The sequence below is a fragment of the Pezoporus occidentalis genome, unplaced genomic scaffold (genome assembly GCF_034315485.1).
Source record: "Pezoporus occidentalis ecotype Australia unplaced genomic scaffold, CSIRO_AGI_Poc_V1 ctg70, whole genome shotgun sequence".
In the NCBI taxonomy this organism is placed as follows: domain Eukaryota; kingdom Metazoa; phylum Chordata; class Aves; order Psittaciformes; family Psittacidae; genus Pezoporus; species Pezoporus occidentalis.
This window is the reverse complement of record NW_026916053.1, coordinates 1,688,059-1,704,468: the sequence shown is the minus strand read 5'-3', so window position 1 is coordinate 1,704,468 and position 16,410 is coordinate 1,688,059. Positions and strand designations below refer to the sequence as shown.

General features: G+C 43.3%; 1 protein-coding gene across 1 annotated transcript in view; it reads left to right on the top strand.

The window, feature by feature from the left end:
* The window catches only part of RIMS4 (regulating synaptic membrane exocytosis 4), a 57,147-nt gene that overhangs the window by 18,428 nt on the left and 22,309 nt on the right, over positions 1 to 16,410 (top strand). The window contains exon 2 of the mRNA XM_062642363.1: positions 14,811 to 14,952. Coding sequence (XP_062498347.1) covers positions 14,811 to 14,952 — 142 coding nt within the window. The remainder of the gene's footprint in view (positions 1 to 14,810; positions 14,953 to 16,410) is intronic.

Sequence of the window (16,410 nt, the reverse complement as noted above, 5' to 3'; positions counted from 1 at the left end):
ATTGAAAAGCTCACTAGGAGTAGAAGTGAAACATCTTTCACCAAATGAGGCCAAGGACAAAGCACAGACCTCCAAACATCTGCACGTCATGACCTAGAAACTGCTTCAGGTGGGAGACTAAAGCCTTGAGTGGAGACTGCAAAGTGCCTTCTGTGCAAGTGTCAGACTCGCAAATGGATTCACTTTGGTTATCCTTTCATGTTCATTTCCAACCATTAAACTTCTTCAAATGAATATCTAGGTAAATGGGCAGCTTTGAAGCAAACACCGATGACTGCACTTGGTTGAGTCATCCAGCAACCTAAGAACTGACCTGTCATGGGTCAGAGCCACCCGTTAGTGCTTGAAGGTCCTGTGCTGGCCTGGCCTGCCAACCTGCTTGCTCAGGAACAGAGCACCTTCTGGCTGCACTGACCAATGTTAACTTTTGGTAATCTTGAACAAGTACCAGCTACTTTTAAAACTCAGGACAATTCATAAGCAAAGAAAGGGCAAGAACCATCAGCAGATACTGTATGCTCGCTCTCCTAGTGCTTGTTGCTCAGATTTCTACTAGATGTAACTAAGATATGTGCAAGTCTTCTTGTTGCTTGCTACATAAATTGTGAAACAGGTAAAAAAGAAAGGCAAATGGCAGAATTAATGTGTAGCTGTAGAGGTGTGTTACTGGTGAAAGGGAGGAGTGGTGCCAGGGGCTGAGAAGTGGTGAAGAGGTTTCTATTACTGAAATGTGTTATAACCCATCAGTAACTTAGAGGCAGAGGAAGAGCTTTGGGACATGGGTCAGTAAACACCTGACAGTTCAGTTTTAATGTTCTTTCAGTGGAGTTGTTTCTATGTAGTTGCCCATTCAAGGAGACCACAGAGTACAGGTTTTAATGCTGATACAGCTATAGGCAGGTTCTCATGAGCATTGCAGCATCATCACTGGTGGTCCAGGCATGTGTGGAATTACACATGAGCATGGTGAGAGAAAGAGGAGCAACAGATGCTGTATGGAGGGGCAGGGTCTGCCCTGGTGGCCTGGACACGTAGGGAGACCAGGTAGGACATCCAGTAAACCTATTGCACAAGCTTTGGAGGAGGGAAACTTGGAAGCAGTTTAGGAAGGAAGTAGGAAACTACTGCAGTTTGAAGATTATGATCTCACTTCTCTGCTGTGGTAAAACAAAAGGAGTAAGAGGGTTTTGTGTCTTCAAAGGTGCCTGAAGAAAGTCAGGGAGATGGCAAGAGAGTCCAGCATGATGGAGGAAACCTGTGAGGGAGATGAATGCTGGACATCAGCCTCCACTGTCCCAGGGGCTTCTTCTGCTCCTGACTTCTTTTACTCGTTAATTTTGTTCAGTTGCTTTTTGAACCTTGTTAATGTCCAGCAGCACCACGGAGTCCTGCAGCGAGGAGATACCCACTCATTGGCAAGGACCAGTGTCTGCTGCCCCTCTTACATCATTAGAAAGCCTTCTTAGTTGTTGGCATAATGAATTCTTGGCTGTGGGTCACCACAGAGCTGTGGTGCGGGAGACTCATTTTAGCACACTATGCTGGCTTAATGGCAGTAATAGAAAGTTAATTTATAGGCAAGAGCAAATTGCCTTTTTATATGGGGAGGAGGATAATTCTTCCCATGTGTTACATTATTAAATTTGTAATCTTCATTTCTAATGCTTTTCAAAAGTGAATATTAACAGAATCTAAAATACGGATCTTAAATTTATGAGCTGCATTTTTTTCACCAAACTCCTCAAGTTCTGTAATTTGTCTTTAAAGGTGAACTTCAGCAAAGGTGGATTTTTCCTTTTGTGTAACTTAATAAATTGAAATCCCTTACTCGTTCCTTATCTCTGGACAAGCTTAAAGGCACCAAAGATACTTAAATGTCAGTAGCAATAGTGGATATCTATTTCTGTCTTTGCTGAGTGGTGAGTTCTGAGTTCAGGCTTATTCCCTAGTGATAAAAGACACTGGAGAGAAAAAAAAAATGACACATTTTCCTATGCCATTTGCTAGAGAGGAGGCTGTTGTGATGCTCTCTTGTTGCCAAGGTAACAGAGCCTTGAACTCCTGGCTCCACAGGAAGGAGGAGGAGGAAGAGGAGGAAAGGACTTTGCTGTTTCCCTCCCGAGCTTGCTATGAAATTTGGACTCATTATCAGGACTGTGAATGTGTCAGGGCCGAGGGTCTCTCTCTGAAGTTCACTTCCAGAATTGTGTGTCCTGCCTCCTTATGTTTGTCTCTATTTTGAAGTAAATCTGAAGGCTGAAGCCCAATGGCACAGCTCCATTCTTGTACTGGTAACATGGGGTGGGTGGCTGCACGCACACTGGGCATTCACAGAGCAGGGTGAAATGGAGCCTGTGGTGTGCAGGCTGTGGTGGAATGGGATTGTCCTTCTCTGACCCTGCCAGCACCACCCTGACAAATCCCAGGGCCTCCTTATGTCAGCCCAGTCTCTGAGTATGAGATCAGCAATGTAGAAGTTAACTGCAGGTGCGAGAAGGAAGCAAGTTATGCAGATGCAGGTTCTTCGTAGCAAGGTTAATGCACAGTGTCCTCTCCTGACCTTGCTTCATTACTATTGGTCTGTCATCCTATAAAAGAGGTTCCCGTCAAATATTTCTTTTTTTGTTACTTATGTTAAAACTATTTTTTCTCTCCTAAATAAAGATACATACTGCTCTGTGGTGCATGTTTGATCTTCCTGAACTGGCATTGTCTGGTGCTGGCTGTATCACAAGGCTGTACTTCACTTTTATTCTTCTTCGTCTGTTCTCTTTTCTGCTCTCACAGTGGAGAGAGAGAAATCAGCAAGGTGCTCTGATGCGTTTTGTTCATCCTTGCTCCTTCTACAAAATGTATTTAGAAATACTTGGCAGAAATGATGGGATTTTGGTGAACTTGCTGCAATGTACTTGCTATGGGGTAGCTTGCACCAAACAGCCGTCTGCTTCTCCCGAGGCCGTGCTGGTCCACGGCTGTTTTACACTGTAAGTGATTAATACAAACTCCATTCAATACAATATTGAACACCACATTGGGTCTGTTCGTGACAAAAGACTGATTCTTTCTGCATCTAATGGTTGGTAATTGAGCAAAGTAGATCCTTGTACTGTTCCTAAAGTGTATTAATCTGCTGCATTGATGGCTTTTTCCTCTAATCCTCAGTAATCTTCAGACAGGCATGATATTTTGGTTAGTTTCCCATGTTCTCCAGTATCTTTCAACGGAGGTGAAGACAATTATGTCTATTTTGCAGCTCTGGCCAAAAGGCTTTTTTTTTCCTCTATTGGAAGCTCAATATTCTCCTTAGACAAATGGTGAACTGAATTTCCTGAATGGACTTCACATAATTTGAGGTGTTTTTATAGCTGAGTGCTGCTTTTGTGCATGCAGAAAACAGATGTAGGAGGCAGTTATGTGTCTGCCATGTTTGTCTGTGGGAGAGTTTATCACTCAGATGAGAGTCTGCATGCAGCTCTAGGGTTGGGCTGTGAAAATTCGCTTGTGGTTTTTTTTTCCTTAGGTCCTTAGGAGGCTGCTACTTAAATCTCAGTGTCTCTGTTTTTGGTATTGGATGGTGTTTTCCATGTCCTAACAGTTCTGGTTGTCACCAGTTGAAGATATTTATGATGTATGACTTATGATGTATGTTGGCAGGGCTGTCTGCTATAAGATGAAACCCAGAGTTTTGACCACTTTGGTTTCTTAGTCACTATGAATCTCTTTACATCATAAGGTCAGTCCTGTCCTGTTTTTGGGCACCAAAGCCTGACCACTCTCTAGCATCTGTCCAGAGATGCCTGCAGCATCTCTGCATTGTTACTGACAGACAGGGTGCTCTCTTTTCACAGCACCCAAGCAGAACCAGGCACTTGGGCTGTATTATGATGATCCTTTGTACTAGGTTAGGGAAGGAAGTTGTTCTGTTTAGTGTACCTGTGGTGGGATGCAGCAACTGCACAGCCGTGGACCTGTCAAAGGATGTATCTGCATGAGCCAAATGGATAGAACTAAAGGGGGAAAATGTACTGGCTTGCTTGCTTCCTTTAGCATTTGCTACAGCTTTACATGAAAGTACCTTTGGTGAAGCCTGACACAGATATCATCTGGTGAAATTGCCTGGAATTAGAAGCTGAATGCCTGAAATTGTTTGACTTCTCTGGAAACCAGACCATCCTCTCCCCCTCTCTGCTTCCACAGTGGATCAAATAATTGCTTCCAAATGGACGCAAGTTATTAAGCAGTGTGTATAATTAAAGTCAGCTCCTTGTGAATTCAATCATTCATTTCCTTAAGGAAAATATGATGAAGTAATTACAACCCAAGCTAAACACAAATCAAACACTATTCTAAGTGTGATTCTGCACCATGATTCTAGTTTATGAATGACTCCAGGGTTCTTTGGGCTTTATGCCTGTTACAGAAATGTGGCTGTGTTTTTAATTGTGTTTATAACAAATGAACAAAAGGTTCCATGACTCACTCGCTGTGCCAAGACTGCTGCTCACTCTTTGTGCTCACACACATGTGGTCTTGACAGAGTCACTTGCTCCTAAAAGAGCGTCACTGGAACAGAAGAAAAGGAGAAAAATCTTGTTAATAAATCTGGCCTTGTCACTTCTTACCCCCTGAATTTTGTCTGTACAAAACCTAAACTGTACCTGCCTTAGCTGTGAATATGAGGGAGGCAATTGTTGTTCAGAACTTAAGCCAGAAACCTGTCGGTACTCCTCTCTCCATCATTCCTATGGTGGGAATGTCATAGCACATACTTCAGAGTTTCAATCAAACTTGGTAGAGAAGTGAAAGGTGAGGAGACCCTACAAATGCTGTTAAAAGATGGCTCTGAGTAGAAAGACCCAGACTAGTGCCCCAGAAGAAAAGGTCTGCTGTATAATCTCAGCTTAAAAGAGACATTCTGAGTGAAAGCAAAGCACTGGAGCCAAGTGGTGTAAATCCCCTTGATGGAAAGGAATGTCACTCCTCTGACAAGTTTTCATGGCTTCTGGAGGCTCAGGACCCGAGTTCTTTTCTGCAGTGGGAAAACACAGCTTGCGAGCAGGCTGCTAAAGTGATTTTGTCCACTGCTCTCTTCCCAAGAGCTACTGGGTGAAGAGTAGGGCGCTGGGCCAGGCAGGTTCAGTGGGCTCAGGAAGGGCAGCACAGCCTCTGCAAAGCTTTCTGGCTTAGTGAAGCGTAGGCAGGGCAGCTCTTTCATCTCATGCCAACCTTCTCTTACAATGACTCTTTCTGGCTGCTTTATTTTTGGGAAGTCACCTCATTTTTGTAATCTTCTAAACTGAGAGGTGTTCTGCAGCTCAAACTCATTCATATTTCAGATTCTGGACTTAAGCAGCATCCTCAGAGTTATTAACAGTGTGAGATGGACGACAGAATTAGGACAAAGTGCTCTGGTTCAATGCACTTTTAATTAAGTAGAGATCCTCACCTGGCCTTAATAACTTAGGTTGGTCAGCTGGAGGACTTCTAGCCACTAGAACACAAGTTGGCTCCACCTCTGGTCCTCCTTTTGTGGAAGAGCAAGAAGAAAGCCCTGGGATGGCCTTGGCAGCCAAACCAGCCACCCACCTTTTGGCTTTTCATGTTTTCCTGATGCCCAGATCATCATAGCTTTGAGAGTTTTGAACTAAGAACAATTAAAACACTGCTGCTCATTGGTACTAGGTCTGACATTTCTCCCAGCTTTTTAGGAATAAATATTACAATAGTATCTTAAAACCTGTTATTTATTGATATCAATTGCCTGTGGCTGTGCCAAATTATCTGTTTGCTGAACCCATAAGCTAAACCTTCCTTTACTTGGCATATACTCAGATATAAGACTCCCAGGGTCTCCTGGGGGAGCAAATGTCAGAGGGGGAGTCAAACTCCTAGTGGGGTTTAAACCACAAAGTCCAGTAAGTGGGAAGGCTGGGTCTCCTTATTGTGCAATTGGAATATGTGTGCGTATGTATATGGATATGAGGAAAATGTTCTTTACTGTGAGGGTGATGAGGCATCAAAAGAGGTTGCCCAAAGAAGTGGTGAATGCTCTATCCCTGGCAGTGTTCAAGGCCAGGTTGGACAGGGCTCGGGCTCGACATGGTCTAGTGTGAGGCATCCTTACCTGTGGCAGAGGGGCTGGAACTAGATGATCTTAAGGTCCTTTCCAACCCAAACCGTTCTTTGATGCTGTGATTCTATGGGGTTTTTAAGCCTTCACTCCTTGCTTCAGCATAAAAGAATGAGAGGATGGAGAAAGGTCTTTGATGTGCCTGTCCCAGACATGCACAGCTCCTGGGACAAAAGGTGCAGCATCAGCAGTCCCATGCCTGCCCATCCCTGGGGACCTGGGCCTGCAGAGGGGCTCTGTGCTGGGATTTCATTGCCAGGCTGCTGGAGGAACAGTGCAGCAGTGACTTTCTGTATGCATATGGACATTTCATTTAATGAGGCTCTCCTGCAAAGCACAGCAGATTGGGGAAGAGAAGAGGGCAGCATGTTCCATTTTCTTATATAAAAGAAAAATGCAGAAGCAGCCATCAGATGAAGCTATTTGGATCCTGCTGCTGCAAACAAAACAGAGACATGGAAAGAATTCTGAAGAGTTGGATCTAGCTGCTAAGAAGTTCCCATGAAATGCTCTGAAAGAAACAGATATTTTTATTAGTTTTATGGCACTGTAACTTTTTTTATGGGTGAAAGCTAAACAATTTTTTATGGTAGTCAAAAAATCTGTTTAAAAAATCACTGTCAGTGGAATATGTATGTTTACCATTTGGTTTGCTCACTTTCTCTCTTGTGTCTGTGAAGGAACAAATCTCAACGTAATTTTCCTGGCTACATTTTAGGTGCAGAACCTTTGCTTTAGACATTTAAAAATGAAAATTTTGGCTGGTTTTTAATACAGATAAATTATCCAAAAGGTCAAAATTAAAAATAGTCTCACGGGAACTATTTAACCTCAAATGGCACAGAAATAATATTTCACACTTTCTGAGTTTAAAATATGGAGCTCATGAAGATAGGAAGCAAAATCAGTGCTTTACCAGCATTCCACCCAACCTACAAGAGGTGGTAACATCTTACTGGGGGTGGAGACCTACTTAAATACAAACATAGCTGGGTTTCAGACGAGCCTGGAGGAGAAAACACTTACTGCTTTAAAGGAGTTGAGGAGTTTGGGATCTGGGCTGGGTTGTGTGGTGTAGGAACTACAGGCAAGCCTAAAAACTGAAGTGTGGGGTTTGGTGCTTCCCCTGCCCACACTGATGGGGTGGGAGAGAAATAGAGGGTTGTCTCCTTGGGGTGGTGGGAGGGAAGGACAGGCTTTGCAGGGGAGTGTCAGATCTGTATTCTGGTTTTGGCATTTATAAGGAAGGAAGAGGAAGAAGGTTAGCTTTGTAGTGCCTAAATTAAGCTGCAGTTAGGCTTGAAATAGGGCTGTTGCTTCATGGAGGCTCACAGAGCTCCTGTGCCAGGCACAGACCTATCATGAGCTGCCCTTCTGCAGGCCAGAGGAAGTTTTCTGCTGTGCATCTTGAGCTCAGTATGTAAAGAAGGGAGGCAGCCTCTGAGGCTGCTGCCAGGTGCCTGTTTAGTAAAAATAACCTTGGGGATGATTTTTGGTCCTCTTTTAATGGTGGGGAGGAAGAAGAAAAAATGATGGGTTCAGGGGGGAGTTGGTTTGATGGTCATACATCTGGGCATGGGTGCAACCCCTGCCTTTTGGTGTGAATGAGGAAGGACAGGGTTGAACATCAGAATGAGAGAAAGCATTTTAGTGCTAAAACACCATAGTGGCCCAGAGCAGTGGGATGTGTTGGTGACTGTAGCAGGAGTTTGGAGGTGTTTCACTGACATCCCCTTGGCTGCCCGCACAGGTAGCGTGTCGTGGCCCCGCTCTGCAATCAATGGGTCTCTGTAGCTCTCACAACAATACAAATAGTTGCTAATTTTACTATTTTCTGGCTCTCCCAAGAAGAGTTGACTGATCTTTCCCAACCCTGTGGGTGTACTTAGTCCGTACACATAAGAATTAACACATTGAAATATTTTCTTCTTCCATCCCATGGAAGACTTTCTGCTTAATATGGAAAGAAAGGGTGTAATTTTATTAGTGTCTGAAAGTAGGACAAGAGGAACGACGCAAACAGCCTGATTAGTGCCCCTGCTTATCCCCAGCCATTTTCTGTCATTTCTGGTGTATTATTCAGGCTGTGATGATAGCCTGGCATGTTCTGGAGCACACAGTACAAACTGCCTCTCTTTAGGTGCTCATAATTCACACTCCATTAGGATGTCGATGTAGGGAATACTTGGCAGGATGTCAGAGCTTGCTGGGCATGAGGAGATTGAGTTCATCTCGTTAAACTGCATTCTGAAGTGACAATCCAGTATTTATATGGGCTTTTTTTTCCTCAGCAGTAGCATCCTCTCAGGAGAGCAGCATGGCTTGTTCTGAACAGAGATACTGATGTAAAAGGGTTGTGGTGCCCACCCCAACAGCCGCTCTGCTCAGCATGTGCCAGGCTGCTGCAGGTGTTGGATGTTCATGCAAGGCTGTGGGAAGACTTTTCTTTTCCCCCTTTTTGGAGCTGAACAATGGAATTCTTTTATTCATCTTGGAATTGATTCATGGCACATGCATCTTAGCACACGTCTGTAGGGATTCAGCATCTGACTAAACAGAAATATATCTTCTACTTTAAAACCCATTAGGAACAACAATGCAGTGGCAGAGTTTGAAGCGGAGAAGTTAATGTGCTGGCTCTTTGCTCAGAGTATTTAAGTAGTAGCTAAAATAATCAGCACTTCAGCAGTCTCACAGGGTGCTGAGCTGAGGCTCCCACTGCTGCTTTTTGACCACAGATGTGCCAAAGACCAGCAGTTGGACTTGGGGGCCACCTTCTGAATCTCAACAGGTGATAATATGTGCAATTAGGAATGATAATATGTGTGGGTTTGGTGTTTTCCCTTTTTCATTTTCAGTCCCAAACTGACATGCATCATCTTTTCTCTGGGGCAGATCTTCATGGAGAAGAAAGCAAGAGTCATCTCTGGTTTTGATCTGAAGAGTGAAGTTAGTGGCTGTGGAAAATGAAAGGGCTCATTGAGTCCATGTTTGAGGGAAGGATAGAGCAGGCAGATCCAGTGTAAATCACTGCATAGCTCAGGGTATATCTCTTTTGCAGCGAGGCAGGTCCTGTCCTGCTCAACCAGATACCCCTGGTACCCCTGGATGCTGTATGCAGATGCACTCAGGATTGCAGGTATTCATCCCTCTCATCTCTATATGAGCTACAACTTGCTCTGAAGGGTACATTGACAATGCCACATGGGTTTCTCTCTGTTTCCTTTCTGGTATTGTCAATTTTCTGTGCTTCCTAAGTGCTGGTTTCTACCTCATTTTGGAGCAAAGCCGATAATTCACTTGCTGAGGACCCCAGGTGCGAAGCCGAAGAGCAGAGCCTGCCCAGGTCGATACCCTGCAGCATGTATGGATGCAAGTCGATGCGCACTGCTTGGTTTGGGTAAGAAAAACAATAGATATGCAGCCTCTTTGCTCAAGCTTGGACTGGTCTTTTCTGGAAAACTCAAAATGTTCCCTTTTCTAGATCTTTGCAACAGGAACAAATGAAAGTAAGCATCCAACTGATATTCCCTTTGCACCCCAACATAAAGTTTAGGAAGGAAATAAGCTAGCCAGGCTGCTTTGCTAACCCCTTCGTGTGTATGGGGTAGCCTGCATCAGTGCTGTGTGGCCATGTGCCACAAAGTACCATATTCTATGCTTGGAAGCAGTTGGTTAATTTAAGAGCAAAGCTGATTGAGTTGAAATTCAGTCAATTCCTAATCTCAGGGTTAAATCAATATCAATTAAAGTATGGGAGGGTCTATAGCATATGCATCATGCTGATTTCTTTTTGTGTTGGTAGTATCCAGGAAACTGAGCAAACATGGGGAGAAAATTGAGAACAAAAAAGAACAGAGAAGGAAAGTACCAAATACCTTGATGGGGGAAAAGGAAGCGAGAAGAGAGGAGGTAGTGTAAGGACAACAGTGAAAGATGCACACTGTCCCTTAGAAATGTCAACTCAATAAGCATCTATCTCAGAGTAATTCTGTATAAGAGTAATAATAACATAATGACGACCTTGTGATGAGCTAGTGCAGAACGCGCGTGGATTTTTCAAGACTTGATGGCCTCTGAGCACAGAAAAACCTGTCAGCAGCTGAAAGGGCTTTGAAGAGTTGTGTGTTAGACTGATAACAGAATAGGATGTGAGAAATGGTGACTCTTTCCTTGGGGCAGAGAAGGGGACGCAGCCATTCTTATTTACTTCATACCCCTGAGATTAAGGCAAATACAGTTCTTGGTGGTAGTCAGTTCTGCCACAGGAGTGACATCATCCTTGAGAAGAGCTGCCTTGGCAGCTGAAAATGTATTTAAGAAGTGGAACTCTCCAAAGGATGCCCTGTTCTGCAGGGCACTCACACAGTCACCTTATTCCTATTTGCCAATTACTGGGCTGTCTGGAGGGAACATTTTGTCAATTGGTCTCAGACAGAATTAGGGGAAACATAATGAGGTCCAATTAATAACGAACAAAATAATTAGATATAATTAATATTAGGAAGGATTTAAGGAAAATGGGTCTTGTCAGACTTTTTTTTTTTCATTGAGTTTTAGTAGAAGCAGGTATCTGGGTAAATGTAGTCAGTATTGTCAGGGTTTTGTCCTAGAACAACATGACCCTAAAAAATATGATAGTGACAAATAGATTAAAAACTTGCTTCACGTTTCATAGAGCCATTGGTAAGGAAAAGCCTCAAAGGGAGGAGGATCTTTTGAAGGCCTAATGCTATTCAGCATTTTCATTTGATTTGGAACGAGTTTAAGCCTCATTAAATTCACAGGTGATAGGCACGTTAGAAAAGCAGTAAATAGTATTGAGGGTGCAAAAGTTGCATAGAACTGTTGGGACTTTTTTCTCTCTCTCCAAATATAATGTGTTTTCTTGTATATTTCTCAATATAAACTTCTACAAGGTTGTAGCAGCAGGACAGATAAAGACTACACAGCGACCAGGTGAGGTGCAGTGCTGCGCTAAGAGCTTACTGTAGTCTTGGGAGATGGAACCAGAAGCTGTGAAGATGAGAGTACAGGCTGATTTTTACCTCTGCATGTGTTTTTGCACTAAAACTGAGTCTCCAGTTCTCCCGTGTGCATTCTCAAAAGGGCATTTAAAACCTGGGAAGGTCATTAGAAAGATTCAAGGGCAGGATTAAAAAATGCCAGAGCATGAGGAACATAAAGAGCTCAGTCTGTTTAACTTGTCAGAAAAGATTGAGAGGTGACTTGATTCTACACTGCAGAAGACTTTTTATAGCGAGAACACAAAATAGTCCTTGCAGTAGAGAAGGGCATTAAAAACCTGATGGGTGAAAGCTGAAACCAGGCAAAGTTAAGTCACATCTCTAAATGTCAGGTAGTAAAATAAAGGGCACGGGCAAATGGCAGATACTTCATCTCTTGGTATCTTCAAATCCACAGTAGATGGCTTTTAGAAGATATTCTTAGGCCAAGTGTAAATTGTTTGGCTGAACAAAGCAAAATCTAAGCGCCTGTCAGCAGAGAACTTGGCAAAGTGTCTGCTGGTTCCTTCTGGTTCTTGGCATCTTTAGGTGATGTGTATCTTCATCCTGAATATTTGAGCAAAAAATGTTGTCTTCCCAATGTCATTCTGAAGCAGAACCTGCTCTTCAGCTGCATGCTGCACTGCAGGCCTGACCCGCTGCTTAACCTTTGCCATTTACTGCTTAATTGGAAAAGGTGCAGGGAATAAATCTGGAGGCATGCAGAAAATGTCGATCAACTCTTACTTATTCCAGATACTGCTAGAATTAAGACAAATGTTTTTACCACGACACCCACATAGGTGCATATCATTTACCTTCTTCATATGCAAAGGTGTTGAAGCACAATATTTCAGGTAAGGGAGAAGGCGCAACCCCTATGCCATGCTCAACACTGACCAGAAAAGGTTGCTAGTGGGTGACTGTGAAGTGTTTTCACTCTGCAGATGAGCAGTGCAGCTTTGTCCACGTTTAGTTCCTTTGTGTGATGATCCTTTCCAGGGGTACTGCTACTGATCTATCCTTCCCACTGAAGGGGTTAAAACACTGTGTTTTTATTACATGCTCATTACAGGTAAAATTTAACCAAAGGGTTTATATGAATAGTTTAAGAACCTGTGTCACAATTCTAATGGTGTCAGTGGTGCTTGTGCTGATCTCTTACCCTCTTTTAGTCTCCACTCTGGCCGCAGTGTGGTTTGGGAGCTTGTCTTTTTGGCAAAACACGCTACTTCCCTCCTGTTCAGGGGAAACTTATGGCAAAAAGAGACTGGAGGGGAAAAAGGCTGGCGAAACCTTTCTCCAGAATAATGGGAGATGGTTTCCGAGATGCAAGAATTGCTGTGCATCTCTGTCTGGAAGGCGAGGGAGGAACAAAGGATTCCTGTCATCTTTCCTGTCGTCATCTTTTTCAGAGTTTCTCCGTTACTTTTTAATGAGAATATCCATGTCATAGCTGTAAAAGCAATGAGAAATACTAGAAAAGCACCCACTCATAGAAAGCCAGCAGTGCAAGGCTGTTCATGGGGTATTACAGCTGATCTTGCCCTGTGCCAGCTGAATCATCTCCAATGCAGGACTCTGGTGCTGCCCCTTGTCTGTGGTGCTGCCTTTCCTTGTCTTTGGGGCCTTCTGCTTTATGTCCTTACCTTTGTCTCAGGAGATGGCCAATAGAAGTCATCAAGTACCTTGGGTTGCTCTTAAGCCTTGCTCTGCCCCAACACTCTCATTTGTTGCCAGATGTGGATACAGAGTCTTCTAAGTATGAATGTCTTATTAGATTGGGGAAATAAGAGATTTTTCTAAACAGATATTGCATAGTTGGGCAACTGGGCATTTTTGTTTGCTACATTTATGTCATGTGCTGCTTTGACTCTGTTTGCATACCAAGGCTCTTTTAAGGACTAACCTAAAAGGTGCAGAAGGATGAGCGTTCTAAGAGTGCAGGCTTGAAGGAGGGATGGACATTGATGGATGTAGATGACTAAAAGATTGTTTGTGGAGCCGAATGTGAGGCAAATTAAATGGACCATAAAAGCTTCTCACAAGTCTGTGGGATGCTCTTGAAAGGGAAACCCCATACAGCAACGAGGCATGTAGATGGTGCACCAAAGGCAACTGTTCTGCAGTGATTGGGGCCATTTCACGAGCTTTGCTTTTGTTGATGCCTGTATTGTTACTCTTGCCTGAAGGTTTGGATTTTGGAAGCACATTAAAAATATGTTTTATGTTTGTGTGACTTCCTGATTTGTACAATGTGCTTCATACATTGCTCTAGGCACACAAACAATACAAACTGTAGTTAATGTTAACCCAGAACGTGCGTATTCTATCCTTTCAGCCCATGGGGATGTGCGTACACATGCTGCACCATATGTGGGGACAGCAGCTGGTACAGAGCCCTGGAGCCAACACTTTCACCCAGTTGGAAACCTCATAATACCAAAGGAAAAGGGACTTTATAGCTGTATTTATAACAGAATTTTTGTCTTGCATTTCAGAGTAGGTATAATTTGAGAAATAGAATAGAAAACATTTCTGATATCTTACTTGTTCACATCAAGATCCTAAAGTGAAATGCTCTGGGAGCAATAGTTGGCTGCCTTTTCTCCCCTTTTGTTCCTAGATGGGGATGGTCGAACATCTAAAGAAAAGTATTTTAAGTCAAGCAGCTTGCTACACAAATAAGAACATTCTGTGTGGATTAGACAAGCTCTTACAGATATCCTCATACTTCCAAAGCAGTTGGGAAATAATAGTTTCTTTAACATTTGGGGATCCCAAGTTCTCTAGACTCTGCAGCTGGGTCATTTGTTCTCAGGGGTGGTAGTCAAAAAGCTGGTGGTTTCTGAGAGCACTGTGGGTCAGAGGTTTGGTTGCCTGAATCCAAGTTAATGGGGAGACATCTTTAAAGGACGTAGATAATTCTGCTTTGTTCAGAAAGCTTGTAGCAGATGTGTTTCAGGATGAATGCTGTATGTGGGATGGAATCTGGAGCTTCCGAACACCAGCTAAAGCAATTAATAGTAATGGTATTCATTACATATTCATTACATAACATGGTTTGTTCTAAGAAACAGACTGCTTGAGGTGGAGGATGAAAATAGCAGCTGTTAATTTCAGAGGGCTGAGCCTCTGAAGACTGCACCCAGGAGGAACCAGAACCTCCTGAATTCCCTTTGCACTGTGGCTGAGGGCAAGCAGAGGGGAATAGTCCTCTCCAGGGTCTTCCACTGCTGGTGCCTTTCCAGGTGCCATCATGGAAATTTTGGCAATGCTCAACCATTCCCCTGTAGCCCATCTTGGGGGGCTTCTGCCTTCCCACCGCCTCTGGTGCTGCCTCACCTTTTTCTTTCCTCTGCTCTCTTGATGCTCATGAGGACTTGCGGCTCTTTGCTGCTCTGCACATTCTAAGCAGCAACATGGGATTTAGGAAACGTTTTGAGGTATGGTCAGGCTGCATGCCTTGGCTATGCCCATGGTTACTGCTGTTCCCAGGCTGGGTAGCTCCACATACAGCCTTTCTGCCTTCATGCACCAGCACTCCGTGCATAATTCATTGGTACAAATGGTTTGAGTAGGTAGGGCAGTGTGTATGTTTTGAGTATCTGTTTGCCACTGCAAAAGGCTCTGGGAGCAATAGCTAACTGCCTTTTCTCCCCTTTTGTTCCTAGATGGGGATGGTCGAAGACTCAAAGGAGCCATCCAGAGGAGCACAGAAACTGGGCTGGCTGTTGAAATGCCGAGCCGGACCGTCCGTCAAGCCAGCCATGAGTCCATTGAGGACAGCATGAACAGCTATGGATCGGAGGGAAAGTAAGTCATGGAAAGGGAGCTTAGTAATCACTTGTGGGATGCACTGTGCCTCTTGTACCTATTAATTTTCCTCCAGCATGATAGATGATGTGGTTTTCTGACTTGCCTATGCTGCAGGTGTACTGCCCATTCAATTAGAGCAGGTCTTTCTGCCTGCATAGCTGGCATATGCTTTAGCTGTTTATATACTTTTTTTTAGTGTCCTCATTATTCTGAGCTGAAGGAGATACCCATTACTTTTAACTGCTTTGCCTTTAGAAGAATAACTCAGGATGAATAGCTGAGACTCATTACTGGTAATAAATTATAAGCCAGTAGTTTTTAATATTGCACAATAGTTGTCCATCTCACCTGTATCAACATAGCCTTTTGGTTTGGGGGGAATGGGTGCCAAGGTGATGAGAAGGATGCAAGTAGCAAAATTACCATTTTGATATCAAAATATATATATATATATATATAAGCTTATGTATACTTTTGGTAATAAACCTTTTGTTTCATCTCAGTGTCGTAAAATAATGTGTTTGGAAAAGGCTTTTGATCCTGTGAAAAGTTCTAACTCATTTTGTTGCATTGAAGTTTTATGCAAAGAAGGGGATCCTTAGGCCAGAATCTTGGGGTCTGACTTGTCACCAGTTCTGGTTTTTATATGTCCATTACTTGCAACCATTTCTGGAGATTATAATAATTTTATTAAGATGACCATTCATGGGACTCTTTGGAGGCAAAACCCCTTCAGTATTTAAGAAAGGAGGTAATATATCCTACCAGATTCCGTGCTTCTAGGTATAGGCCAGAATGTTTGTACTTAAAATGTGCTCTGTTTAAGCCAAACACCACACTTGGCATTGTTCTGTACACTCTCTCTAGTCTTTTGTGATATTCCAAGTACACTGTACTGCTAAAATGCTGAGATAGTTCAAAGATGCTCTCAATTAATATGATTCTGGTGTTAAATAAGTAACAGGCTGTAAATTAAGAGAGACTTTCTTTAGCTTTGGAAGTAGGCTAATCCTGAAAAGGCATCATAGATCTGTGCTGAAGGTTGGAAATAGTAATGAGGGACAGGCTGTGATAGCAGTCTTGTCACTCCAAAGCTGTGATGTACCTTATCTCTTCTGTGAGCTGCTGTCTCCAGGGAAATATTCCTGCTACACCAGCACAGTCCTGTGGCTTGGAGTTCTGCATCCGCTACGAGATGGAGAGGATTAGCGATTAAGTTCAGTCCCTTGGCAGTACAGGGCAAGAATCTGCTTTCATGCAGGGTAGAATTCCTTCCTTTTTGAGTTTACATAGCTTACCATCATGGGAAGGGATATAATTCTCTGAAAGGTCTATCATTGTCTTATCATTGCATACACTGGCTGCTTTCATTGGGCTTTCCTAGAAAGAGAGTATTTCTGCCAACAAAATACTGCACCCTTACAAGTGTTGTTTTACCCTGAAGGCAGGCGGCGT